Source organism: Bubalus kerabau, chromosome 7 (genome assembly GCF_029407905.1).
Source record: "Bubalus kerabau isolate K-KA32 ecotype Philippines breed swamp buffalo chromosome 7, PCC_UOA_SB_1v2, whole genome shotgun sequence".
In the NCBI taxonomy this organism is placed as follows: domain Eukaryota; kingdom Metazoa; phylum Chordata; class Mammalia; order Artiodactyla; family Bovidae; genus Bubalus; species Bubalus kerabau.
The window spans coordinates 49,367,507-49,394,691 of NC_073630.1; the positions used below are offsets into that span (position 1 = coordinate 49,367,507).

The 27,185-nt window shown below is 42.2% G+C and overlaps 1 protein-coding gene across 2 annotated transcripts in view; it reads right to left on the reverse strand.

Moving 5' to 3' along the window:
- Positions 1 to 3,275: 3,275 nt before the first annotated feature.
- SEL1L3 (SEL1L family member 3) overlaps positions 3,276 to 27,185 on the reverse strand; it is a 107,979-nt gene continuing 84,069 nt past the window's right edge. For both annotated transcript variants that reach the window (XM_055588185.1, XM_055588184.1), the window contains 7 exons: positions 19,766 to 19,856; positions 19,549 to 19,633; positions 18,334 to 18,443; positions 14,038 to 14,165; positions 13,010 to 13,112; positions 12,854 to 12,926; positions 3,276 to 4,420 (listed from right to left, as the gene is read on the reverse strand). In XM_055588185.1, coding sequence (XP_055444160.1) covers positions 4,281 to 4,420; positions 12,854 to 12,926; positions 13,010 to 13,112; positions 14,038 to 14,165; positions 18,334 to 18,443; positions 19,549 to 19,633; positions 19,766 to 19,856 — 730 coding nt within the window. In that variant the 3' untranslated portion in view covers positions 3,276 to 4,280. The remainder of the gene's footprint in view (positions 4,421 to 12,853; positions 12,927 to 13,009; positions 13,113 to 14,037; positions 14,166 to 18,333; positions 18,444 to 19,548; positions 19,634 to 19,765; positions 19,857 to 27,185) is intronic.

Here is a 27,185-nt window from a genome sequence, read left to right on the forward strand (position 1 = left end):
TTTAATATTTTATCATTTAGTTATATGTTGGTGTAGGAAAATGCTAATATTTATAAAAATTTTTTGGTCTCATTGAGAGGACTGTGGGATCCTAGTTCCCAGACCAGGGGTTGAACCCGCACCCTCAGCAGTGAAAGAATGAAATCTTAATCACTGGTCTGCCAGGGAATTCCGAAAATACTTTTTTTTTAATTGACATTTTATACTGCAACATTTTGGACACTTTACTGGACTTCAAATGACTCACAACTCAGCCTCTCCCTCTATTAGACCGCAGAAAGACTACCATTTCCCCAGTTCCCCAGGGGCTTTGCAGTGATTAAGCAGTAGATAAATTTGGACGTCTGTCTCAAACTTGTCAAAATAGTCATTAAGAAAAAGTCCAAAGCATGGATCATAAATTCAAATACCTACATAGGTTAAGTTTAAACAGCAGGGAATGGTGGAGACGGGGGCAAGCCAGAAACGACAAGATCTATCTAAAAGGAGCAGACCTTCTCAGCTTCAGCCAGTTCTTGCCATATAGCAATGAAAGTCCAGTTTTTTCACATCTGTAGATTTTTCCAGGAAAAGCCTAAAATCTTTAAGATAACAACATAACTGAATTTTTAAAAGTATTTGGTGGACCAAATAAATCACATCTGTGCTCTAGATCTGTTTGACAATCTACTGAACTTCACCCTCTGGCCTAAGAATGTCCCAAGGAGAGGGGACAATAGGGAAGTAACTGAGTATCACCTCTGGACCCCATCCTCCCATTCCTTTTTTTCTCCCCACCCCCACCCCGAACCCCCAGCCCTGTTGCCTTCACTGTGCAGGGTTCTATTCTAGCCAGCATGGACATCAGACTTGTGGGAACTGAGTTTAGAACATAAGGAGAGAAGATGGAGATCAAGGCTGGACCTATATCATACTGTCTGAGAACTCCCAAGAGAACAGGAGTCTAAGCTGGAACAGGAATTGATGGAAGACCTACTAGCTTCCCTGGTAGCTCAGATGGTAAAGAATCCAGCCTCCAGTGCAAAAGACCCAGGTTCGATCCCTGGGTTGGGAAGATCCCCCAGAGAAGGGAATGGCTACATTTCCAGTGTTCTTGTCTGGAGAATTCCATGGACAGAAGAGCCTGGTGGGCTACAGTCCACGGGGTCTCAAAGAGTTGGCAGAACTGAGCGACTAACACTTTTACTCTCTTTCTACCAGCTTCAACTGAAGTGATTGAAGTGGTTTGGCTCTGGAACCACTCCTGTTCTTTCCAGAATCAGCTGAGATGAGCGTGTTTGGGCAACTGTCTCAGATCAGGACAGCTCCCAAGAGTCCATATTCTGGACCTTAATCAACCTGCCATGGTGTTTTAGGTTGGTATTATGGGCTGAATTGTGTCCTCCTAAAACTCACGTATTAGAGTCTTAACCCCCAGTACCAGAGAATGTGATCACATTTGGAGATAGGGTCTTTAAAGAGATATTTAAGGTAAAATGAGGTCATTAGGGATGGGCCCTGATGCAATAGGACTGCTGTCCTTGTAAGAGGAGGAGATTAGGGCACAGACGCACACGGAAGGAAGACTATAAAGAGATACCGTTAGAAGACATGCCACCTACATGCCATGGAGAGGCCTCAGAAGAAACCACCCTGCTGACATCCTGATCTTGGATTTCCAGTCTCCCTACAGCAAGAAAATAAGCTCTGTTGTTTAAGTCACCCAGTCTGTGCTACTTTGACATGGCAGCTCTAGAAGACTAACATAATTGTGTTTCTTGGAAACAGATTCTTAGTGCAGGGTTGTGTGGAAAGTTTTATAGGAGCCTTTATAGGAGATGTCAGGAAATCTAATGTGAAAACAAGGAGGGCAGAATTGGGCAGAGAGAGAATTGGAGCTAGAATGAGGGTGCCACCAAGGGGGTGTTCTGGAACTGGGGTGGCCCTTCAAGCACTGTTCCAAATTGAGGCAAGGAGCCTTTGTTTTCCTACACCAATCATTACCAAGGTGAAGGAGGGGTGATGATTTTTTTACCCTCTAAGGAATGTTTGGAAATGTCAGACCTTTTTTGGCCGTCACAACAGGCCTACGAAGGGGTGTGTGTGTTGGGGGGTGCATGCACTACTGGCTTGTAATGGGTAGAGACCAGTGATGCTGCTGCAGTGCGTCCTAATGCCCAAGACAGGCAACCCTCCTCCACCGCCCCACGACAAAGAAGCGCCTGACCCCGGATGTCAGTAGTGCTGAGACTGTGCAAACCTCCCTCCCGGCATTAACAAGTCATTGGCCCTGAGCTGCATGTGGAAAGGTTTTACCCTGTCACTGATGGCAGTTCCCAGCGAGGAGTGCAGCTATGAACCGTCAGTGGCCTGTGTTCCCAGCAGCTGGAGAATAGGCATGTTTGCCATGAAGAGCATCTAGGTGGACCAAAGAGCCCTTGATCTGACCCCTCAACTTCTCTTTCTAATAAAAATAACAACCAGTCATGTTCAGGGCACTGTCCTGAGAGTTTTACACGTTATCCTACTTGATTGCGTGTGTGCTGAATCGCTTCAGTTGTGTCCGTTGTCTCTTTGCAACATTATGTTCTATAGCCTGCCAGGCTCCTCTGTCCATGGGATTCTCCAGGCAAGAACACTGGAATGGGCTGCATTTCCTTCTCCAGGAGATCTTCCCCACCCAGGGGTCCAATGTGAGTCTTCTACACTAGCAGGTGGGTTCTTTATCACCAGCACCACCTGGGAAGCCCTGTTATCCCACTTAAGCCTCATAAAAAGCCCAAGAGGCGGGTTATATGGCCAATATTTTGTAAAACAGTTATCTAGGACTCAGAGAGGTTAATCACTCACCCCAGATTACAGAGCTAGTAAGCAGCAGAACCATAATTTGTATCCAGGGCTGTCTGACTCCAAAGCCTAATGTTTTCACAAGCAGGAAGGACAATCTTTGCTAAAACAAGAACAGTACACAGAGGAGGAAGAGGATGGCTATAGACTTAGCAGAACTGATAGAAACCCAGCCTCACAACAGCAGAGCCCTGAGACAATGGCTGATACTGTGTGAACATCACAGGGCTCAGCCCCTGAGCTCAGGTTCCCTGGAGAGGAGACTCCTGCCACCTCTCTATCCACAAACCTTAATGGTTACCAGCAATAATCCCTCTCATAAGGGGACTTTTTCTTTTTGCCTCCTTGAGGTGAATGTATGGACTTTAGGACTTTGTACAATGACAACAGTTAACTACAAAAAAAAAAAAAAAAAAAAAGCAGCCACTTCCTAGGAGTCAATGGTATAAAAATAATTTTTATTTACTACTGTAAATAAAGTAGTGCAAAGAGTAGTTTGGACCCACAATATTGCATTACTGATTTATTTACTACCTTAGCAGCATACAGTGTGGGCAGTTGGCTCTTTCTCTTCTCTCTCTCTCTCTCAGACACACACACACACACACACACACAAACACACACACACACACGCACACACACACCCCTACGCAGATGCAGGCAGGCATAAGGGGTGGGGAATGAGACTATGAGCTAAAGGCTTGTTTCCTGCGTTTTCCACTGCTGCCAGTCTATTCTAATGGGTAATTCATGGAAAATACTACACTTAAATACTAAGAATTTTCTAAATGTCATTTTATGGATTGCAATTGAAAAGTAAACGACATCCAACAGTGTCATTAACTGATTTGGAAGCATTACAACTCTAGAAAAATTCAAGGAGAAAAATGTAAACCCATTTACAAAGCCATTGCCTTTCCTGTGTTTCCAGCCTTAACCTATTCGTTTCAAGGTGCCTCAGAAATGCTGGTCTTAGATGTCAAATGGAAATCTGTCCGTGGGACTGTGAAGAGCGGGGCAGTGGCAAACACGCATACCAAATATTATCCAACTGGTAGAGAAGTCACTATTTTCTGCTGTTTTAATAAAATGGAATGAACAAGGGGCTAAGATTCTTAAAATGCACCTCAGTGTATAAGGATTTGGATACACCACAAGGCAAACTCTGACTCCCTGTACACACAATCATTAGGCATAGACATCCAGAATAACCCAGTTAACCTTCCCAACACACCCCTGTGATCAGGATGCTCCTTGTATTTGTTTGATAACCTTTGGTATAACCACTGTCTGCTCTGGGTATTTCTTTGATTAAAAAAAAAAAAAAGACACCAAGTGCAAAATTCGCATCCAGTTGAGAAGACATTTAAGGTGTATAATGCCCCAGCCACAGCTCTCCAATACCAGTTGTTGAAAGGATTCTCTCTCATCTGGAGAGACCTGGATTGCACAGTTCATCCACGTGGCTCTGGATTGTTGGTGATGGTGGGCTGGTCCTGAGCGGAGGCATCTGCCGTTGGAGTCACAGCTGGACTTGCAGTGGGGGCCATAGGGTTTGCGGAGGCCCGGGCTGGCATCAGGTGGGAACTGCTGGCTGCAGAGACACGTGCACAACACATGCTGAATCCTCAAAACAGTGTGTACAGGACACACAACCACACCTGGACTCTAGCAAACCAGAAGAGATGCTGCTCGTCTAGTGTCCTTGATACTATAAACAGATGAGCAACTTAGGACCCATTATCTAGGTTCTTTGGACTTTGGTGTTTCCTCCTATAAAATGGCAATTGGAATAGATATGCAAAGATCTCTGGGAGTCTTAAAATTATGCTGCAAATTCCAGGTAAATATTAAGAAAGAAAGAAAGAGAGGAAAAGAAAGGGAAGAAGGTGGAGGGAAGGAAGGAAGGAAGGAAGGAAGGGAGAAACAACTCTTGGTCTATGTTTTCTATGGTCAGATCTCTCTCTTTTTTTTTTCCACTTGGTATTGATGCTATGGATTATAGCAATCAATCAGAAAAGAGTGTTGGTTTCATTCATATTCTGATTCCATTTGGATGATATACCAAATTTGATTTAAATTGACTTATTTAAGTACATGTATATAAACTTTGGAAAACATAATTACCAGGCTTAATTATTTATCATTCTACCTTTAGTAAGAAGCTTGGACCACCATAAAGATTAGGGAGGCTTATAAAGTTTTATACTTTATGTCAATAGTTTTCAAATGGGGCTAATTTTGATTTCCAGGAGACAGTTGGCAACGTCAGTAGACATTCTTGGTTGTCACAACTGAAGGGTGAGGTGCTACTGGCATTTAGTGGGTAGAAGCCAGGGATGCTGCCTAAGCATCATAAAATGCCTATGCCAGCCTCCCCTACTCTTGTCAACAAGGAATGATTCAGCTCCAAATATCACAAGTGCTGAGGCTGACACACCTGCGTTAGGCACCGAGGTTGAGATATATCCTGGTCCGCCCATAAGACTGGGCTCTGGGACCTGGCTGCCCTGCCTTTAATCAGTGATGTAACCTTGGACAAGTTACCCACTCTCTTTCTGCCTCTAAAAAAAAATGGGCAAAATAAGAATGCTGCTGCTGCTGCTGCTGTGTCGCTTCAGTCGTGTCTGACTCTGTGCGACCCCATAGACGGCAGCCCACCAGGCTTCCCGTCCCTGGGATTCTATGCCTTATTGCCATAAGGACTAAATGAATTAATGTATATTCCGTTCTTAGAACAGTGTTTGGTTTGTCTACATCCTCATTAGATGTTAGCTGTTACTACTAGTGACCTGGCTTACTATGGTAATGTGTTGATTTATCAATTTCTGGGGCCTGGCTGGCAGGACTGATGAAAGCATTTGTTTCTGGGATGCCTATGGCTCACTTTTAGACCCCAAGAGCTTATGAAAATAGCTAAAACTTTGAAGCCAGAAAACTGAGGAGTCACATGGTCTGCCAGTTCCCAGTTGCTGAGCGAGCTTGGGCAAGTTACTCAACCTCTCTGAACTGCGGTTTCTCTGTCAAATGGGGGTAGTATGACATGTGGCTAGCACAGTGGCCATGCTTTGTGGGAACAATTGCTAGTTTGCCTTTAAGCAGCGCTCTTAAGTTCTGCAGTCCTTGAGTCGGTAGGTGGGATCACTTTTAAAGGTTCCCAAATGTCCATCCTGAAATGTACCAACTTGCAGAAGATGCCACCAGATGTTGATCATCTGACTTCTGGATAAACTCTTCAAGATTTCCACCTCTGAGAGGCTATTCTAGACAAACCAGGAATGGGCTCCAAAGCCTCTGACCTTTTTGAATATGTAAAGGGATTGTTCAAGGAACCCTCTCCAATATCCACAGAAGACTTTGTGAATCCAGAGACTGTTCTGAAAGAACAAAACAGTGGTGGTGGTGGTGTGGGGTGGGGTTGGTGCCCAGGTGTTGTGTAATGATGTGACACTTCTAAGCCAGAGTCATCCCTCTGGCAGGTGACCTAACCATGGCAGGGACTGTGAGACCCGGTGATTCGGTAGAAAGACCATTTGTTGGAGTCAGGAGACCTGTTCTAGGCAAATCACATTTATCAATCACTAGTAGGCAACTTTGGGGTAGATACTGAATGGCAGACATTTCAGGCCTAAGATGATGCTTGAATCTCATAGGCCTTGGTTTCCTCATCTGTAAATTGGGGGGCTTGGATCACATGGTGTCCAAGACATTCTCAGGACCAAAGATTTATCCTTCTGATGATTCTTTGAGGAAGTCAATGAAGTACTAAGTCACCTATTTTTCCATTTCAAGTTCAGGGAAAATGTTTAAATCACCATGGTAACAAGATAAATCAGCAATCAGTTTTCTGATTAAAACAAAAAAGTGCCAATGTGTAAATGTAGAAAGAATGCATAATTAGCATTGCCACCACTGAAATCTTGTTAGAACGTAATAAAAATGCTCAATGTTTCAGCAGTAAATTTGCTATTATCCATGTGAGAACTCCTCCATTTTCATCAGGAGTTTGCAATCATTGGACAAGCCTTGTCCCCCACAGTGGGTCATAATTTTAGAATGGCCTCTTTGTCTCCACTCACCTGGAATCCATTCTAATTTGATTACCGGACTAGAATCAAGGTAACCAGGAAAACCAGCATGCTGCTTAAAAAATTGCAGAGTGCATTCCAGAGCCAAATAGAAGTGATTTTTGGATTATTTGTTGCTTGGGGAACCATTTCCTGTTCGTTAGTGAGAAAAATCAAGAGTTGGCCCTGGGTTGGCAGACTGCAGTCCATGGACCTAATGTGACTTGCTGCCTGTTTTTGTATAGTTTGCAATCCAAGAATGGTTTTTGCATTTTGAAATGGTTGAATAAAAATCAAAAGAGTACTATTTTATGATATGTGAGAAGTATATGAGATTTAAATAGTCACGTCCACAGTAGCATTTTATTGAAGACCAGTCTCATCATTTGTTTTCCAGTATCATCAATGGATGCTTTCGAACTATAATGAAAGTTGAATAGTTGTGACAGAGACGGCCCTCAAAGGCCCAAATGTTTATTATCTGGCCCTTTTCAGAAAAAGTTCGCCAACCTCTGTCGTGGACCATTGTAGGAAAAATATCTGCTTGCCAGCTCACCAGATGTGAGCACAAAGAAAAGAAGAATAGTAGAGAATATATTGGGTGAATTGGGAGATAATTGAATATTTACAAAGACAGGGGAGGTAGGTGCGGGTAAGGAGGTGAGGGAGGGAAACTCTGAAAATCTGGAGATTAAATCTACTTCATTTGAGCCTCTGGCTCCAGCAGGGCCCAGCTCATGTAGAAAACCCATGTCATTTAAACATTTCTCATGAGTAAAGATACCAGTAGGGCACCAAGGGTAATGAGATAGGAAAAAGTAAAATCTCACCATTAAATCACTCTGACTTTAAAGCTACTGCTTTTTTCATGAGCGCCACTTTGTGACATTTTACTGTAATTTTAGAAGAAACCTCATTAACTGGAAATGGAGAGGACAGGGAAAGAGTAGGAAAAGGTTTAATTAATCTTGATCTTATCATCTTATTCTTTTTAAAAGACCCCTAAATTAACTACTTAGGGGAAACGGGATGAGTTGGCTTAAATTTTGAATTGGCTGACATTGGTTCCAAAGGTGACCCTGTGTCATGCCCGGAGCTGGTAATTCTACAGATCTTGCTCTCTCCTGTGTATTATGTTTAGACATAAAGTTTACACTAATCTGAGGAAGGCAGGACTTTCTCTGAACTGGTCATTACATTGTCTCCCTCTATTCTCCCTTTTACTTTCTGCTAGGCAGCCAGGCTCCATACTTTTTTTGGTCTCAGGGGAGATTTATGGCAAGAGAAATGGAGATGCTCCCAGACACATTTTGGGATTTTCCCCCCTCAAAGCCCAAGTCTATTAAGGCAATTATGCTTGGCATCTTTGACAGGGAGGGAAGAGGAAAAGTGCTTTAGAGATGCAATGAGGTGGGGAAAGGAGGTTTTTGGAGTGTGAGAAAGAGGCTGAGCCTGGCTGGGGGTGTAGCTCAGTGGAGTTCTCTTCTTGCCCTGCAGCAATCTGAGCAAGGAAGAGTTGGGGGAAGAAAGGCTAATGGTGATCAGCTTTGGGACTCATTGATGACTCAGAAGCTGCAAAGCTGAAGGACCCGGAAGGATGCTGTAGGCCCGTGTCAGTGTGTATTCTGTTATCAGACTGATGATCATCTGAGTGGTTAGTGCCACCCAAGACCCATGGACCTTAGCACGTCCCTGGGAGGTATCAGCTTCCAGAAAGATTGAGCCAACTGGGGAAATGCAAGCTAGGAATCAAAAACAATTTCCCTCAAAGGAAAGAAAAGATCTTTTGTGTGTACACAATATTTTTTGTGGACTTATTCTGGTATGCTTGCTAGACTAATTGGTATCTTTGTTCAGCTGGTTTTTGAAAAAGAGTTTAACGTCTTAGAAAGAGTCTAACAGCAAAGAAAAGCATGCTAAACTCTGGTAGTGTTGTGATACTGACTGAGGTAAACAAGCTCTTTAAGCATAGGCGTTACCTGCTGTCAGCGTGCTTTAATGGAAAGGAAAATGCCCCAGAGACCGTTACTCCTTAGGAAGCTACCAGCTAACACTTCTTGAGTCCTAAAGAACCCTATGTTCTTTCATTTGGCTTTCTCAACTACAATACGAGGTAGGTGTACTATTATTTTTGCTATTTTATTTATTTTTCTTTCTTTTCTTTAAAAAAAAATTTTTTTTTGGAGTATAGTTGCGTTACAATGTTGTGTTAGTATCTAAGGTACAACAAAGTGAATCAGCTATATAAATACATATATCCCCTCTTCTTTGGATTTTCTTCTCATTTAGGTCCCCACAGAGCACTGAGTCGAGTTCCCTGAGCCATGCAGTAGGTTCTCATTACTTATCTTTTTTATCCATAGCACCAATAGTGTATATGTCAATCCCAATGTCCCAGTTCATCCCATTCTCCCCCCAGCCCGTCCCCGCTTAGTATCAGTATGTTTATTCTCTATTCTGTGTCTCTATTTCTGCTTTGTAAATAAGATGGTCTTCTGCTGTTTTAGAGAATGGGAAACCGAGGAACAGAGAGGGTCCCTCCCTTGCCGAAGGTCACACAACTAGCGACAGGCCGGAATCTCAGCAGCCTGAGCTGTCAGCTACTGTCCCGCACCGCTAGCCTTCTGAATGCAGGACAATTTAATGTGGCAAACACAGTGAAATGTTGACTATATATCACAAAGCGAATAAACTCAGGAGGAAAATGAAGGTAGCTGGAGCTGAACGCAAAATGGATGGACAGTTCAATTTAAAGGTCTGGCTATAAATCATTAGTTTTTAAAAACAACTGACAGTAAAAAATGCAAATCACAAAATGACAAAGATCCCTAACTTATGGCACAATCCTCCCACCCAGAGCCTTAAGGGAGGCTCTGAGCCCACAAATCCTGTCCCTCTGTACTCTGGCAGTCAGCATCCGGGCTGCATTCCTGCACCAGCTACACCACGGTCAGGGCTACCACCTGCATCTCTACATCCATCCCATTAGGTGGGGCGGCTCATGGACCTTGGCTCATCCAGGGGGTGCCTGGGGCAGAAACTTTGCCCTCTCAGGACCCCTCTGCAGTGCTTCTCTTCTTCTCTGAGCTCCAATCTCCCCTTGCCCCATCACCCAATCACTGATGGAGTACCCTCTTATTTCAAAACTAGGGACAAATCTGTACTTATGTTGAAGACTTAAAAAGTATGAAAATAATTTACTACATACTTTAATTCAATGCTAGTCCTAACAGGGCTGGTAGGTACCCCCATGGGGGCATGTTTTGGAAATACCTGCTGCTGCTGCTGCTAAGTCGCTTCAGTCGTGTCCGACTCTGTGTGACCCCATAGACGGCAGCCTACCAGGCTCCCCCGTCACTGGGATTCTCCAGGCAAGAACACTGGAGTGGGTTGCCATTTCCTTCTCCAATGCATGAAAGTGAAAAGTGAAAGTGAAGTCGCTCAGTCGTGTCTGACCCTCAGCGACCCCATGGACTACAGCCTACCAGGCTCCTCCGTCCATGGGATTTTCCAAGCAAGAGTACTGGAGTGGGGTGCCATTGCCTTCTCTAGAGTTTTTGTTTTTACTTCTAGGCCCTTGTGACTCCAAGTATGATCCATAGAATAGCTCTATGGATGCAACCTGAAACCCTGTGTGAAATGCAGGATCTCAGAGGCCACCTCCAGACTGACTGACCTAGAATCTACATTTAACCAGATCCCTGCCTGATTTCTGTGCACACTGAAATTAAGAAGCACGGGGCTAGGATATACATATTGAAATACATGTCATTTTTTTATAATTGCTTTCTTTTTTATTTCTTCTTTATATCGCTGTTTATTTTTTTAAAATAAGTATATAGGCAGGTTACTTGTCCTTCATTTCAGGGTACCAGAAAATGTGTTAAAAAATACGTCTTATGTAAGATGACAATGGGTCAGAGGCAGATGGTAGCCCCTGCTGTAAAGTATTGTGACTGTAAAAAAGCTCAGATGTCAGTTGCCCTACATCCTTTCTTGGATTTTATTTTGTGATTTTGGGCAAACACGTCATTCCTGTAGCCCCCATTTTACCATCTGTAAAATGAAGGGCATAGAATTAAATTATATATATATATATATATATATTCAGACTTCTCTGGTGCTCACCAAAGGGAAGAGGTATGTATATAAAGAAGCAAGTGAAAGAGTTTGAAAAAAGTGAAGAAAAAAGAGAATGAAAGAGCAAAGGATACATAGGAAGGGGAAAACATATCAAAAGGCAGGAGGGACAGGGAGATGGAAATGTGAAGGGACTGATAATGAAGCTATGGAGAAAGGAAAAAAAGATGACTTCTGATAAAAGCCATTCTACCAGCCCATGAATTTTCATGGCTACCAGCTGGCATAAAATCATAAAGACAATTTTCAGCTCCTCTAACGGAATTGCATTTGTAATAATCATAACAATATTTCTACAGAGTAAAAAATGACAAAGATAATTTGAAATGGAAAACACTGACAAGATGCAAAATAAATGTGCTCTACCTGGCAACAAATTTAGGGACGGGACAGAATTTGCATGAGGAAAATTTATCAGCCGGCATGCTACAGGGCATCAAACCTGGAAGGGTTTTTGATGGTTCCTTATTAACCTCCTCAGGTAATCAGGGAAAATGACTCTGTATTAGCCTCTCAGAAGAGTGGCTTCCATCTCACCATCGAATATGTGCTGAAATGCACTCCTTTTGCTTTTCATTATTTGCTACACAAACAACGGCTGTGCCGATGCTCAAACGCCATGTCCAGTCCTAATGTCTCCATTTGTAAATGTCCCTGCCGGTCTTCGTGCATAATTCGGTCCTGGTGTAGCTTCCCACGTGGTGGGGAATTGGAATTCTTCACTGAGAGGCGTTCGCAAATGTGAGCACCTACTAAGTGTGAGGTCATAAAGGATGAGACCAAGGCCTTCCTCTGACTCAGCTTATGGTCTCATAGGAAAGACAGACACAACAGCGAACTTCATCAAGAGGGTTTTATGTATCAAATAAACACAACAGCTAACATTGAACTACAGTTGTCATTTTAGGGCCATGAGTATTCTTTCCACTGAGCCCTCCTAACAGCCCTGAGAAGTAGCTACTGTTATAACTTTATTTTACTGATGAGAAATTAGAGGATCAGGAAGGTGAACAACTGTCCATAAGTCACACAGCTAATGAGGCCATACGCCTGGACTCTAAACCCAGCTAGAAGGACTGCCCCACCCTAGTTCAGAAAAGAACTACTGATTAGGGGAAGCCACACTAGACGAAACGCTGGCTCCATTAGCCCTCTCGGCCCCTCCCTCTGAATCTAAGTGACTGGGTATGTTACTCATCACAAGAGCTTCTTTATCATCCCACATGCTTGACTGGGATAAACAGGAAGACTTTGTGCCAGAGGGAGCCTTGGACCTGAGTTTTAAGACACACAAAGTATAGTTTTGGTGTGTGTGCACGTGCGCTCAGTTGCTCGGTCTTGTCTGACTCTGTGACTCCTGGGAGTATAGCCCTCCAGGCTCCTCCATCCCTGGAATTTTCCAAGCAAGAATACTGGAGTGGGGTGCCATTTCCTCCTCCAGGAGATCTTCCTGACCCAGGGACTGAACCCCCATCTCCTGCATTGGTGGGTGGATTCTTCACCACTGTGCCACCTGGGAAATCCGTAGTTTTTTTGATAGCAGGTATATTTTCAATGGGAGTAGACATTTTTGTTCAATTTCTTAAGCACCTTATTTTTTTGTTTTTTAAATCCTTGCTTATTTTGAAAAATATAACAATTCTTGGAGCCTTGCATCAGCCAGAGATTACCATATAGCCCTAGGGGTAACCATCATTTTGTGAATGATCCTCCTAACAAAAAGCAACAGCATGGCCAAGAGGGGAAAATGTCATTTTTCTAGTAGGGAAAAAGAATCACTACTTTTTTATATATGGGCCCAGCTTTTTGTAAATCTTTACCTGAGACAGACTGGAAATATTGCACAGTCCAGGCGATCAATATGGACAGCAGGAAGGTTCCCAGGAAGTAGATCTGCAAACATCCGAAGCAGATGTCAGATGATTGATAGAAGGCAGGGACCACGAGGGCAGGGCTGGGGGGAGACGGTTCCTTACCAGCGCAGAGTGCAGGACAGCACCCCAGATCAGCCGGAGGTTAAGGTAAAGCCAGGCCAGGGAGCAGGGGCTGAAGGACTCCTCATTGCTATGGCTCCAGCACCTGCAGACAAACAGCACAGGGCATCTTGACAGTGTTGGAAGACGTTGGTAGCATTGCCAATATTTGCAGATCCTCAAACCCATGTCCTTCTGTTTTGGGTCAAATGAGCACATGTAAGATGAGGGGAAAAAGAAATAAAGCAGTTCTGAGGAGTCTGAGCCTACATGGAAATACTAGACACCCAGGCAACAATCTCAGAAAAGGTCAGTCTTATCATTTATAAAAAAGACATTTCAAGGAAGACCTTGCAGCATGGAGACTGCTAAGCAACACTTTTGTCTGAGTGTCTGTCCAAAGTCCAGACACAGGGATACCTATCTGCAGAAGAACATCATCTAATTGGACACTATTTTTTCCACTCTTATGGAAAACCTGGGTCAGCATTTTAACTTCAGATCAAGCACATTCTATATCTCAGTCCTCAGATACTAGAAAAGGGAATTAAGTTTGGGTCCAGCTGTGTGTTCTCTAATTGAAGCAAATCCTGGGCCCTCTTCAGATCAAGCACATTCTGTATCTCAGTCCTCAGATACTAGAAAGGGGAATTAAGTTTGGGTCCAGCTGTGTGTTCTCTAATTGAAGCAAATCTTGGGCCCTCTATAACCACTGACAGAAAATAAGGGGCTCTTCCCTCGTGGCCCAGGCAATAAAGAATCTGCCTGCAATGCAGGAGACTAGGGTTCGATCCCTGGGTCAGGAAGATCCTCTGGAGAAGGGAATGGCTACCCACTCCAGCATTCTTGCCTGGAGAATTCCATGGACAGAGGAGCCTGGTGGACTACAGTCCACAGAGTCGCAAAGAGTTGGACACAACTGAGCAACTAACACTAATACTTGAGAAAATAAGGATAACTTTAGCCAAAAAGCAAACACTACCCACTTGGATTCCGCAGCGTTTACAGTACTGAAGAGGCTCTGAACTCACCTTTCATACAGTTCCCGGAGGATGGAGATGTTATTAGAATGGATTGTTGGGTCAATTTCCAAGAAATCCAGAATATGATGTGGGATTATAGCACCTTCCTCTATTAGCAGTGCCAGGTTAAAAAATCCCTGAAAACAAGCCACAAACCAAACTCATTCTTTCCTTATAATAAAACTTAGATATACACTCATCAGAATATAAACTTTTACAACCTCTGGATTTTTCCTCAGTCTTTAGAGCCAGATGGCTTTGTCATCTTCATTGATAAATTGTTTCCCTAAATATATGCATCTGAGAAACTTATTTGCAGGAGAACCAGGAGGCTTTCAGAGGCTGCAGCGTCCCATCTGCTCAGAAGCCAATCAACCGGGGGAATCTGTCCTCCTGCTTACTCTCTCAAGACAGAACTTTCTGGAAAACATGCCCTTGAGTTATCAACAAAACCAGAACACCAAGTCAAATGCAATGTGCATCATTAGATTACTACCCTGGGTCACCATCAGCATATCAGAAATTGAACAGGCTGTGGCTGTGGGCGCTGAGGGAGAGGGTCTCTGATGCACATAGTCATGTATGAGTGTTTGACTCATCTTTCCTAGGCTAGTGAGGAAAATCTCCTCTTCTGATTCCTCTTGGCACAAATCCTCTACTCTGGCATGCTTCCCTACCTCTCCCTTATTAAACATCTTCTTGACCCACAGAGGTAGGGACTACCATATTACTCTGTGCAGGTGCAATAAAATCACACAGTTAAGAGCCTGATGGTTGAGATGCTTCATAAAGAACGACAACTATTATAGTGCCTGGAGGAGATGCACCATCCATCATGAGCTGAGCACGTGGCCAGACCAAGAAATAAACAATGATGCATTACTTGTCATTAGGGCTTTACAGATTCCAAAGAGTTGTTGCCCTTCAAAGAATTAAGTCATACTTTAATGACTTATATCCTCCCTTTTCTTTCATTTAGTTGATTCTAAATAAAAGTCACCAACCCTTGGTTTGTAAACAGCAGGAGTCTCACAAGCATGCTATGTGATGATCACGATAAAATAACAGAGCCAGCATTTTCTGAGTGCTGTTGTATATGAGGCTTTGTTCTGTTTTATATATATTAACTCAATCCTCATAGCAACAAATCAAGATAGGCTCTATTACCCTGTATACTACTATTACTAGGAAGCTGAGACACAGAAAGGTTAAGGAATTTGCCCTATGTCATGCAGCTGGAAAGGGGATTCAAATGCAAGCAGACCGGATTCACAGTCCCAAATCTTAAGCTCCACTATGCTGACAAATAATTTCTTAATAGTTACAGGTCTCTTTAAATTTTACACACACACACAAGCAGAAAACAGACTATTTCTTCACTTTTTGAAAGAAAGGTCCTCTTAAAATGAGGTATTAGAAGAAAAGAATAAAATGACATTATAAAATTGTAAAGTCTCAGAACAATGGAAAAATAACATGGTTAAAATAAATGAGAAAATGGACTAGGGAAATATTTATATGCAATGTAATAGCTTAAAATTCATTATCTATTGGCCAAATGTATAAAGAACTAATTATAATTTAAACTGAAAAATACCACAACTCCAATAGATAAGCAAAGAGTAAGAACAGAGAATTCACATAAGAAAATATGAAGAGTAAATAAATTATCATAGATAAGCATATGTAAAAGTTAAACAATAAGGAAGGATCAACTTGTATTATTCAATCATCAATATTAAGCCATGAAAATATCCAGTGCCGATGTGATTTCCGTTATCCTCTTATACTTAAGTCCTGCTTGGTGATATATTGATTGGGAAACAACTTCAGAAAGCAAATGTGCAATATACTATTATTATGAGCCATAAAACAATTTAGACTGTTTGACTTAGTAATACCATTTCTCAGATTATAAAGAAATTAATCAAATGGAGGTAAAAGGTAGAAATACGAACATGTTCATTATAGTATTTACTATAATTGCAATGTAATAGGAAATGACCTTCACATCTTCCTTAATAGACTTCCTTAGTAGACAAAAACATTGTCTACTTTTTAATGCTGTGCCCCCACCACTAAGCAGTATCTAAGACATGGCAGGACTACATAAACATGTGTCAAATCAATCAATACATTAGTGAACAAGATATAATAAATGTCCATGAAAAGATAAAACTTAATAAATTACATTCTATCAGCTTAACAGAGTATGGGGCAGTAGTTAAGAGTAATAATTACAGAGATTAGGCAATAGGATGCACATATTCCTGCAATATGTGAGAAGGAGCAGATTTTTCAAGTGGCCCATGTGCTCTAGTTACCATTACAGAGACCCACTGGCCTGTGGCCAGGACTCAGAAAGGCATGAAAACTGCAGGAACTAGAAAAAAAAAAAAAAAAAAGACCAAAGGAATAAAGCCCTTGACATGAAATTATGGGTGCATTCTTCAATATTTTTCTCTTTAAAAATTATTCTTTAATGTTTTTATAACATTATCTTTTGAAAAATAAAAACTCAGAATTAAAAAAAAAAAAAATTAGGTCCAGGCCTGATTTTGAGTAACAACAGATGTCATTTAGGGGAGTTTGGCTCTCGAGCAAATCCTTTTAGCACCCAAATCTATTTTATTCCAGAACAAATAATAATAGTTTAGGCTAGATCATGTCCACTGAGCATACTCAGAGATGGGCTGGGCACTTTACATCTAGCATCTCATATATCTTTGCAACCTATGATTTGGATGTTATTATTAACCTCAGTTCACAAATGAGAAAATCAAGACTCAGTACTTGAGTGACTTTCTATGTCCAAATAACTGTGAAGTGACAGAGATATGGGTAAAAAGAACATAGTGCCTCCTTTTTTTAAAAAAAAAAAAAAAAAAAGGACTGAGATGGGAATTCTCTGGCAGTCCAGTAGCTGGGGCTCTGTGCCGTTACTGCCAAGGGCCCAGATTCAATCCTTGGTCAGGGAACTTAGAAACTAAGATCTCAAAAGCTGAGTGGCATGGCCCAAAAAAAGAGACTGAGATAGGAATGTTTCCAACTTTTGCTCTGTGATCAGATCACAAATCACAGCACCGGAAATCTGCGGCATAAGACAGTAACAGCTATTCTAACTTTCATCACGAAATGGCCTTGAGGTCCTTACAAGAGCATTTTGATTAGCAAATATAGAAGGAATGAGAGAAATAGAAAATTATCGTTAGCACACCACAGTTGGTTGCCTGAACATTGTTGCAGGCAAGAGTTACTGAAGGATATTAAAATCAGTGGGCAGAAGTTTGAGGAAAAATAGAATATTTGCGTGGTCGCAAATTACCTTCCCCAAACATCTATAAATTGGAAAGAGAAAAAAATATTAGCATTACAGGGAAGAAACCCAGCAGAAACCGCCTTCACTGAGTGAATGGATCAACCTCCCCAGTAATAAGACATCATGCATGCCTCATATGATACGCTGAGAAGGACACCTCACATCTGGGCTATCCTTGCCCCAATGCAGAAACTCTATATATTCATGAGAAAAAAGGAGACAGACACAAATCAAGGGACATTCTACACAATATCTGACCAGCAGCCTTCAAATGTGCCAAGGTGATGAAAGACAAAGACTAGGAATGGTCCCAGATGGAAGAACTCCAAAGAAATATGACAACTAAATGCAGTGTGGGATCCTGGAACACAAAAGTAACATTAGCGGAAAAAGTAGTGAGATCCAAATAACTTCTGCTGTATAGTTACTGGTACTGAGTCAACACTAATTTCTTAGTTTGATAATGGTATTATGGTTATGTGACCTTTCTATAATTCTACAAATATTCCAAAATAAGAAGTCCCCCTCTCCCAAAAAAAAAAAAGGTCACTGAGAATACAGTTCTATCACTAAAGCACTGACTCAGCTACACAAGTAAAGTCCTTCCCATTTTGACCTCTTACAGTTGCTTGAGTTTCTACCTGGTGAGTTAGTTTGATGGAATCTGATAGACTCCTGGGATTGCAGTCAGGAGACCTGGGTTTAGGCTCTGACTGTTTCATCTATTACCTGGTTGTTTAGCCTTGAGCATTTTATCACCTTGTCACAATCTTGGCATTCTTTACTATAAAATAGGTCCACTGACCCCTATTCCCACAAGATTGTTATGACAATGGCATGGGAAACATAGTAAGCGCTTGATAAAGGTTCGCCATGCAGATTAGTGGCCTCAGAGAGGTTGTGAGGGGCTCATGAAAATGAATGAGAAGTGGATTTGCAGCCTCAGGAACGAGCACCACCAGGAGCTCATTTCTGTTGCTATTTACCTGTGAGTCTCCATCCAGCGCTGCTTGGGCGTACATCTGCACAGACAACTCGAGGTCTTGTGACTGGTTTTGGTGGCCATAGTAGTAAAGATCTCCCATTTTCAAATATGCTGCAGGACGAGAATTACAGGTCCATTTGTCACGTGGTTTGATTTCAGATTGATATTTTAGAAGAATGGCTCATTTGCATTATTTCAAATTTTTTCCACCAGAATCTGAATACAGATACATCTTTAGGTTTCCTTGCTGTTAGGAGGGGGAAAATGGTTTCTGCATTTCTCCATTTCTGGACACATTTTCTTGCTTGGCTGGGTAGCTCTCCTACATGGAGACTACCCAGTGAAAATCAGTCTGCAACCTCACAGTCCAATCAGCCAAGGATGTTTGCGGTATTAAGGTTTTGCTGCCTGGGTTTTATGATTGATGAGCATGTCTTTACTCTGTTTAAGCCATATGTTTTATTTTTTCTCTAAGGAAAAATTTTAAGAGTGTATGTATCTCTCAATGTCCAATCAGAAAAAGAATCCACGTTAGACCATTCAAAACTGGGATTTTGCAACTGGCTATGAGTGTTGGAAGAGCTGAAAGGGCAAATGGGAAAGAGTAGGCAACCTAGAGATTAGCAATGACGGAAGCTACAACCTTCCCAGAACTCGGGGCCAGTTGAGACCACAGAGGATGGACTGCCAGGCAGGAGCTGGGACCATGGAAGTGCAGCCGTTGACAGAGATACAGCCCAAAGCAGACAGAGAAATGGAGAAATATTTGGGCTTCTCATCTCCTCCCACCCTGACATTTCCTGCCTGTGCCTCCCATTGGCTGAAACTAATCAGATCCAAACGGGTCTGGGAACTGTAGTTCCTGAGGGTCAGCCTCCTATCACACAGAGCAGAACCAGGTAGACAGGGAATCCATCTGAGGGCAAAAGGGTAAATGACTGGCCAGGGACTCTCCAGAATAGCTTTATTTTATGAATTCTTGCTGATTCCTTAGAAAATGGTGGATCTAAGAATTCAGTAGACGATGGATGAGGAGAAATGCTCTGCTTGAGATTGAGAGCAGAGTTTAGGCAAGATCTTAATGGCTGAAATTTTTCACTCTCTTTCTTAATTGTTTAGAAATATCACACTTCACACAAAGCTGTTAGATGTTCCCTGTTACCAAAGATTAAAAGCCTCCAAAGCTTCAATTTAGCACCCGTTTCTCTATACATACCAAATGAAGGAGCATCGATTTGAAAAACAGAGAAATTATAGTATCTCCAAACACAATTAACACCCAAGTATCTCTTGGCCAGGTCCTAAGGGAATGAAGGGGGAGAAAAAGTTAACTCATTAATATTTTGGCCAAGTGACTGATTTTGCCTCCATAAAACCCAATTCATTATCCTTAACCTTAGAGCTTCTAGTCTGAGGAGAATACATTTACTTACTGGCCTCTCCTCACAGATGTGTGCTAAATTTGTCTGTGACACTTCAATTCCAGTTTCTGCTGCTAAAACATAATACAGCAAAGCTTCATGCCTAAAAATAGATGATTAATAATAAATTTCATATAGTGGCTTTTACTAATATTCACAGAGAGCTTTATATTCACACATAAGAGGGCACAAAATAAGCAGTTTTTTTAAAAGCACAAAATCATGAGTTTTTTTTTTTTTTTTTAATAAATACTGTTGTTAAAAATACTGCATGCACTGATTTATTTTCTATCTTAAAAGGCTGAACTCACAGATAAGGTTGGGGAGCTGGTTGATACAACAGCGACCTCTACTGGCCGAATGACACGTTGAGTGCTGCCTAGGGAGCTGTCTATCGGCTTTGGGTCCTTGAAATCCTTCCATCCTCCATCCTCCATCCTCCATCCTCGCTTAGAGGAGATAAGTGGTATTAAGAAAAAGCTCTGTGCTTTTGAGTCCTGTTTTGTGAAGGGCTTTATGAGGCCTAGGACTCTGAACAAGCTTAATTAAAGCTGAGCTTTTGTGGTACATTAGAAGTTTGGCAAAGGAGAAGCAGTTTACAAGGGGCTTGATACCAATGGTCAAAAACACATTAAAAAAAAAAAAAGTATTCAAGACCACTGGTAATTGAATAATTGCAAAACAATGAGACCACCTGTCATCTGTTGAAAGATTGCCACCCGATTCATAATCCGGATAACGGCAAGGGCTTGGGGAAAATGGACGTATTTCTCTAACCACTGCCAGTGGGAAGCAGTAGCAATTGATGCAACTGTTAAATGTGAGAGCCTTACAAATGTACATACCACCTGGCCCAACAGTTCTGCCTCATGAAGGTTTATTCCAAGAACCATGTGTAAAATAGACAGCCGTTGGGAATTTGCTGTATGGCTCAGGAAACTCAAACAGGGGCTCTGTATCAACCTAGAGGGGTGGGGTGGGGAGGGAGATGGGAGGGAGTTTCAAAAGGGAGGGGATATATGTATACCTATGGCTGGTTCATGTTGAGGCTTGACAGAAAACAACAAAATTCTGTAAAGTAATTGTGCTTCAAAAAAATTAAATTAATTTTAAAAAATAAAAAAATAGTAAATTAAAAAAAAAACAATCAGAAACATGCAAAGACTCTGTGACAACAGAGCTCGTGTCAGATCTGTGTATATCAACGATGACAACATCAAAAACCCCACAAATATCTGTAAACCAGTGGCTCGTTCAATTAAACCATGGTGCAGCCACTTTCAGAGGAGGTCATTAAAGTGATGTTGAAGAAGAGCATTCAAAATTGTAGAAAGGTGTCTATGCCAAATTTTCCATTGGGTGAGAAAAGCAGGATAAAAAACAGTGCAATCTCATTTTTGCAAAACAAATATAAAACTGAATACACACATGGACATACATATGCAGATGCATATATGCAGAGAGAAAACAACTACTTAAAACGATCCACCAGAACGCTAACAGTACTTATCACTAGGTGCTGAGAGTGCAAGTGATTTTTTTTTTAACTTATCTGATTTTCTCCATTTTCTTTTGTGTTACCCATTTCATAAGTTAAAATTTTAACTATAAATGGTTGTTTCTAAAGCTTATTTTTCATTTTCAGTTGCTGACATTAAGAACTCTTCGTTAATTTTAGCTCCATCTAAGAACTGTTTAAGAAAGGGCAGGGCAGGGGGCTGGAGACAGTCATCTTTTCTTTTGTTGGCCACACCTCATGGCATGCAGGATCTTAGTTCCCCAACCTGGGATCCAACCTGTGCCTCCTGCAGTGGAAGTGCAAAGTGTTAAACACTGGACCCCCAAGAAAGTCCCAGGAGGTCATCTTTTCTACGTGGCTAAAACAGCTCCTGGCAGGCCTTCTCGTGGGGACAGAGAGAGATGATTGGGGGTCAAATTAGGACAGGCAGACCTTCAATCAGACATCCCAGGTCATGGCTGCTGAGTGTGCTGATTTCTGGCCTCCGAGATACCCAAGGCAGCTGACCAATTAGGCATGACTCATGCTCAAGAGATAAGGCTGGCTAAGCAGCCATGTAAGGAGTGTAACAAGCCACGTAACAAGCCCACAACTGAGACTGCAACAACACAAAAGGCCCCAGGCATTTTCTTACATAGCCTCCAAGAATCATGTTTGGTGACAAAAATCCTCAGAGTGGACTCTAGATGGAGGACCCTCGAGGAAGGTTCAGCAGCAAGACCCATCCTACAATAAGGTGCCATCCCAAAGGTCTTATAATCTCAAACACTCAGGTTTGCATCAGTGCCTCAGTTTCCCCCAGGGATGGATGAGGGAAGGAGATGGTAGAGAGTTGCCAGCCCAAGGTCAGATGTCAGAGGGGCTCCCTCTGCTGCCATCATGGAATTGGGTCATATTACTGCAATGTAAGAAAATGAGTTTTTCTTAGACAGTGGTTGAGCAGACTGTTAGAATTTGGGAGCAGGGTACACAGGTTGACATTTCCTGTAAAAACAAAGTCACTATGATAAATTTTATAAAGACAATACCTTGTCTCTGAAGTTACTTGGGTGGTGGGAGAGGGAAGAGAGGAACACATTTTATAGGAAGACTTCCACTGACTGGGACTTTCCAGGTGGCTCAGTGGTAAAGAATCTGCCTGCCAATGCAGGAGATGCAGGTTTGATCCCTGGGTCTGGAAGATCCCCTGGAGAAGGAAATGGCAACCCACTCCCCTGGAGAAGGAAATGGCAACCCACTCCAGTATTCTTGCCTGAGAAATCCCATGAACAGAGGAGCCTGGTGGGCTACAATCCATGGGGTTGCCAAAGGTCAGACATGACTTTATCAACTAAATGACAGTAACAACCTTCCACTGACCACTTATTGTGTCAGTAGAAGCCAGGAGGAAATTTCACAGAATTCTCAAGCGTTTCCTTCAAGGAAGCACTGAAATCATCAAAAAGAAGTCTAAAAACTTTGAATTCCTGGAGATCCAGTGGTTAAGACTCTGCGTTTCCACTGTAGGGGATGCAGGTTCAGTCTCTGGTCAGGGGACTAAGATCCCACACGCCCAGTGGCAGAAAAAAAAAAAGAAAGAAAAAGCACTGAACAGAAATCCACCTCTGTCTTCCATTTTACAGAAGCCATGGAATCCAAAACCACCATCATCCATTTTCATATAATGAAGAGTGAACTCTAGGCAAGCGTCAGACACTGAAGACCAGATTCTCTCAACTTACGAAGACTTCAGAGACAGGACACCTCTGCCGAAACCCTACCTACATTCAGGCTCCCAGCACTTTGCTCTTACTTGTGTCTCAACTGAGATTGCCTGAAAGTATTAATTACAGACATTTCTATCCATCTATTCACAGGATAAACATTTACTCGGTATTTTCTCTGTGTAGGGGGCCCAGAGACAAGCCGGAAATCTGTACCATCCTTCCGTGAACTTCCTCAAGGTTTAGGAAGCTGACCAGGGTGTCCAGCTTTATTTCCAATGTGCTAAAGTGAACTAGTCGCCCAGGCAGTCATTCTGATGGGGACTGGGGTGGGGGTGCAGAGAGAAGCGGATTAGAGAGCGAGTGTAGGGGCACATTTGCTACCCTCCCACTTCAGACTCGGCACATCCATTTATAGAACTTTTATAATGATACATCTTAATAATCAATCCTTTGGCTGCTTGCTGTGAACTGTGAATTTGAGTTTCTCTGAGCAGTTTCTCAAACAATCCAATTATTTTCTCTGGATTCTTTTCTGCCAATACCTGAAGCAGTCCAAACTGGAAATATATATATATATATATGAAAAAAAAATCCTGGGGTCTCAGTGGAATTTAGGACCCTGCTCCAAGGCAAAAAGACACATCTCTTTGAACAGGAATCTTGCATGCGTGCTTGTCTTGCCTCAAGCTTACTAGAATCTGGCTAACCTCCAGGGTCAAGTGTTTGGGGGGTATAGTTAAGACAAAGGACAATAAAACACACAGCTCACAGATAAAACACGCAGCAGGGTACACAGGAAAGAAATGAAACATGACAGATGACCTCTCCTTAGCTGACTTCTCCTGGTGTCCGAGGATGGCCTCGGGCATGACAGCATTACCTTCCGTATTTTGCCTAAGCAGCAAAATGCCCTGTTCTCAATCATGCTCCTCTTTTAAACTACCCCATATAAATCTCAGAACAACACAGAAAAGCACAAGCTCATCAAACTGACACATGTGATTTGAAAATAATGCCCAGAATAAATGCACTCACAAAAAATGAAAAAAGAGGTGAACTTGGGACAGTGATGGATGATTTAGTTCTATTACAGCAAAACAGAAGGGACCCCAAAAAACGCCATGTTGTGGTGTGGGGAGGCCAACGGCCATACATTTCCTATTTAACCCCTGAGGCGTTTGGAAGCTCAGAGGGAAGGAAAAGAGAAAAGCTCTTTGTCTTAAATATACTTTGACAAAGATACTCCCACTGTAATGGGTACTAGGGGTTTCTTCCTGTTAGTAGGAAAAGGTCTCAAGTCCAGATGAAGACACATCTTTAATAATACTTAGCATCAGCATCAGAATTGGCAAGGCTATGAAGAAACAGAAATTTATATGGGGTTGACAGGAGTGTAAATGGGTAAAATATTTTGGAAAACAGTTGACGTTGTCTTGTAAAGTTGAACACATGGCAAGCCTGTGCCCCTATTCCAAAGCATGTATTTTTAGAGAAATTCTTCCTACATGTACTAGGATATACATCAAAAACGTGCATGGCTACATTGTTCTTAAGGGAAAGAACCCAAATATGTGTTAATATGAGAACTGGTAAGTAAACTGCAGTATATGACAGCAGTGGAAATGAATGACCTACATGTATCCAAATATATGCATCCCAGAAACATCAGGTTAAATAAGCATGATGTTTATTTATGAAGAATTACATATGATATGACTCTAATGATACGAAGCTCAGAAACAAGTCAAATCTATTGCTCAGGATTATATCCATATATAGCAAAACTATAAAGCGAGCAATGGGCAGAAGGACAAAAGACTCACGAAATGGTTAGTTCTGGATCCTGGGGGCTGGGGAGGGTTTCATCTTAAACAGGATGGTAGGGTTACAGGTGTTCATTTTATTGTTATGCTTTGGAACTTGGGCTTCCCTTATGGCTCAGCTGGTAAAGAATTTGCCCACAATATGGGAGACCTGGGTTCGATCCCTGGATTGGGAAGATCCCCTGGAGAAGGAAAAGGCTACCCACCCTAGTGTTCTGGCCTGGAGAATTCCGTGGACTGTATAGACCATGGGGTAGCAAAGAGTCGGACACGACTGACTGACTTTCACTTTGGAACTTACATACATATTGCATATTATTGGTATGCAGCAATTATTGAGTGATAAAAGACGTGGAAACAACTTACCTGGCCCAGGCTGCAGCTCCAGCTCAAAAGCTCAGCTCCTTTAACCTGGATTCTGAACTAATTCCCCTATTCAGGTTCTCCCTTCCCTTCCCCATAATTTGCAGCTGTTTGGTTAAGCATCTCAGAATCCACCTCTATCATGTCACTACCCTCTCCTCAAACCATTATTGGCTCTCCACTATTTGACAAACTAAATAAAAACTATATAACTGCTATTCAAACTCCCATAACCCAGCACCTCTTTGGTCTTGTCATAGACCACTTCCTTTTACAAATTTTACCCTCAAGGCAAACTGAGTGGCTTAAAAATTTCTAGACACATCCAGAATTTTCCTGTTTCTTTGCTTTTTGTGATCCTGTTCATTACTGTGAAAGTGTTAGTCACTCAGTCATGTCCAACTCTTTGCGACCCCAAGGACTGTAATCCACCAGGCTCCTCCGTCCACAGAAATCTCCAGGCAAGAATACTGGAGTGGGTTGCCACTCCCTTCTCCAGGGGATCTTCCCGACCCAGGAATTGAATCCAGGTCTCCTGCATTGCAGGCAGATTCTTTACCATCTGAGCCATCTGGGAAGCCCATAGAAGTACAATGACTAGGTGGAAATTCCACCCATCCCTCGAGGCCATATAGTGTTACCTCCTTTATAAAGGCTGAACTAAGTGCTCTAACCAGGCTGTATCTTTTCTTCCTCTGAATCCCCGATGCTCTTCATATACCGCTCATGGCTCTTTAGTGATGGTTGTTCTGTCTATTTGCCTTAAATCATTCTCTCAGTAGTTTTTGAGTATTTCCTAGAAGCCATTAGGTGCTGGGCACTGGGATACACATCACAGGGTAATCAACAAGTAAAGAGCCATCATGACCCATGCAAGGACAAAGGAACTAAGGGGTTAGGCAGGACTTCTGAGCAGAGGGAACAGCAAATGCAAAGGCCCAGAGGTCGGAGAGAATATGGGCCACCTGAGAAACTGCAGGCAGTTTAGCACCAGGAAGAGATGAGGCAGTGGACTGCCCCGTCTTACCTGTGACATCCCCTGCAGCTATGGCACCCCGCATTTAAGTGCACTCAGGAAAATCCACTGACCTGAACCCAAACTCACCCACCGTGGAGAGCACACTTAATCCACCACCCGCCCACCGCCCCCAAATCAATCATGTAATGCAGCTGAATATTCTAAGAGGGAAAGCAGGCCACTACAGCTTAATCCCTCTTGACCTTCACAGAAAATTTTTAAATGTCCTCCCTGAAGTGCTTTGTAATGTTAAATTCAAAAGTCGGCAAGAAAGCTAAGCTATTAGCAGATACCCTTTTTATGGGAAAAAGTGTGAGACATCTTGGGGTATGTTTGTGTGTGTGTGTGTGTGTGTGCTGGGGGTGTTTACATATGTGCTCTTCCTTTAGGAAAACCCCACATAGAAACATTTTGATGTTTGAATGCTTAGTTTCCATTAAGAAGTTGTCAGGAGCAAAGGATGGGAAATGTGGAGGGTGAGAAGCAGAAATGAGCTAAGGTCAAACTGGGATGTTTTATAAATTGAAGTTTACTTGGGAAACAAGATAAACAGCACACAAATAGTAAGGTGTATCAATTGGGAAAAGATCATTTCATTAAAAAAATTCCTTTCTCATTATACAAAGTGAGGCCACAGATGATAAACTTTTACAAGATGATACTAATACACAGTTTTATTAAGTGCTTTTTTTCACGTGGCCCATTTCCCCTGCATTTTCTAATTTGAGATTCTCATTCGCTGAGATGCTATCTGTGGATTACCTGGGCATCCATGAACCAAAGAAGGAAATGACCTTCTTTGGGACTTATATTTTAATTTTTAATTAAAGTTCATATCAGAGCACAATCAATGATAGGGCTGCTCTAAAATCTTTGAGATGGTGGACCAATGGGATGTGTGCTGATTTGCATTTCCCTTTTAGTTATTACGGAAATATCCAGGCCATTTAGGCAATAAACAAGCACACAAAATGTAGCACAAAGAAAAGTAAGATGGACCACA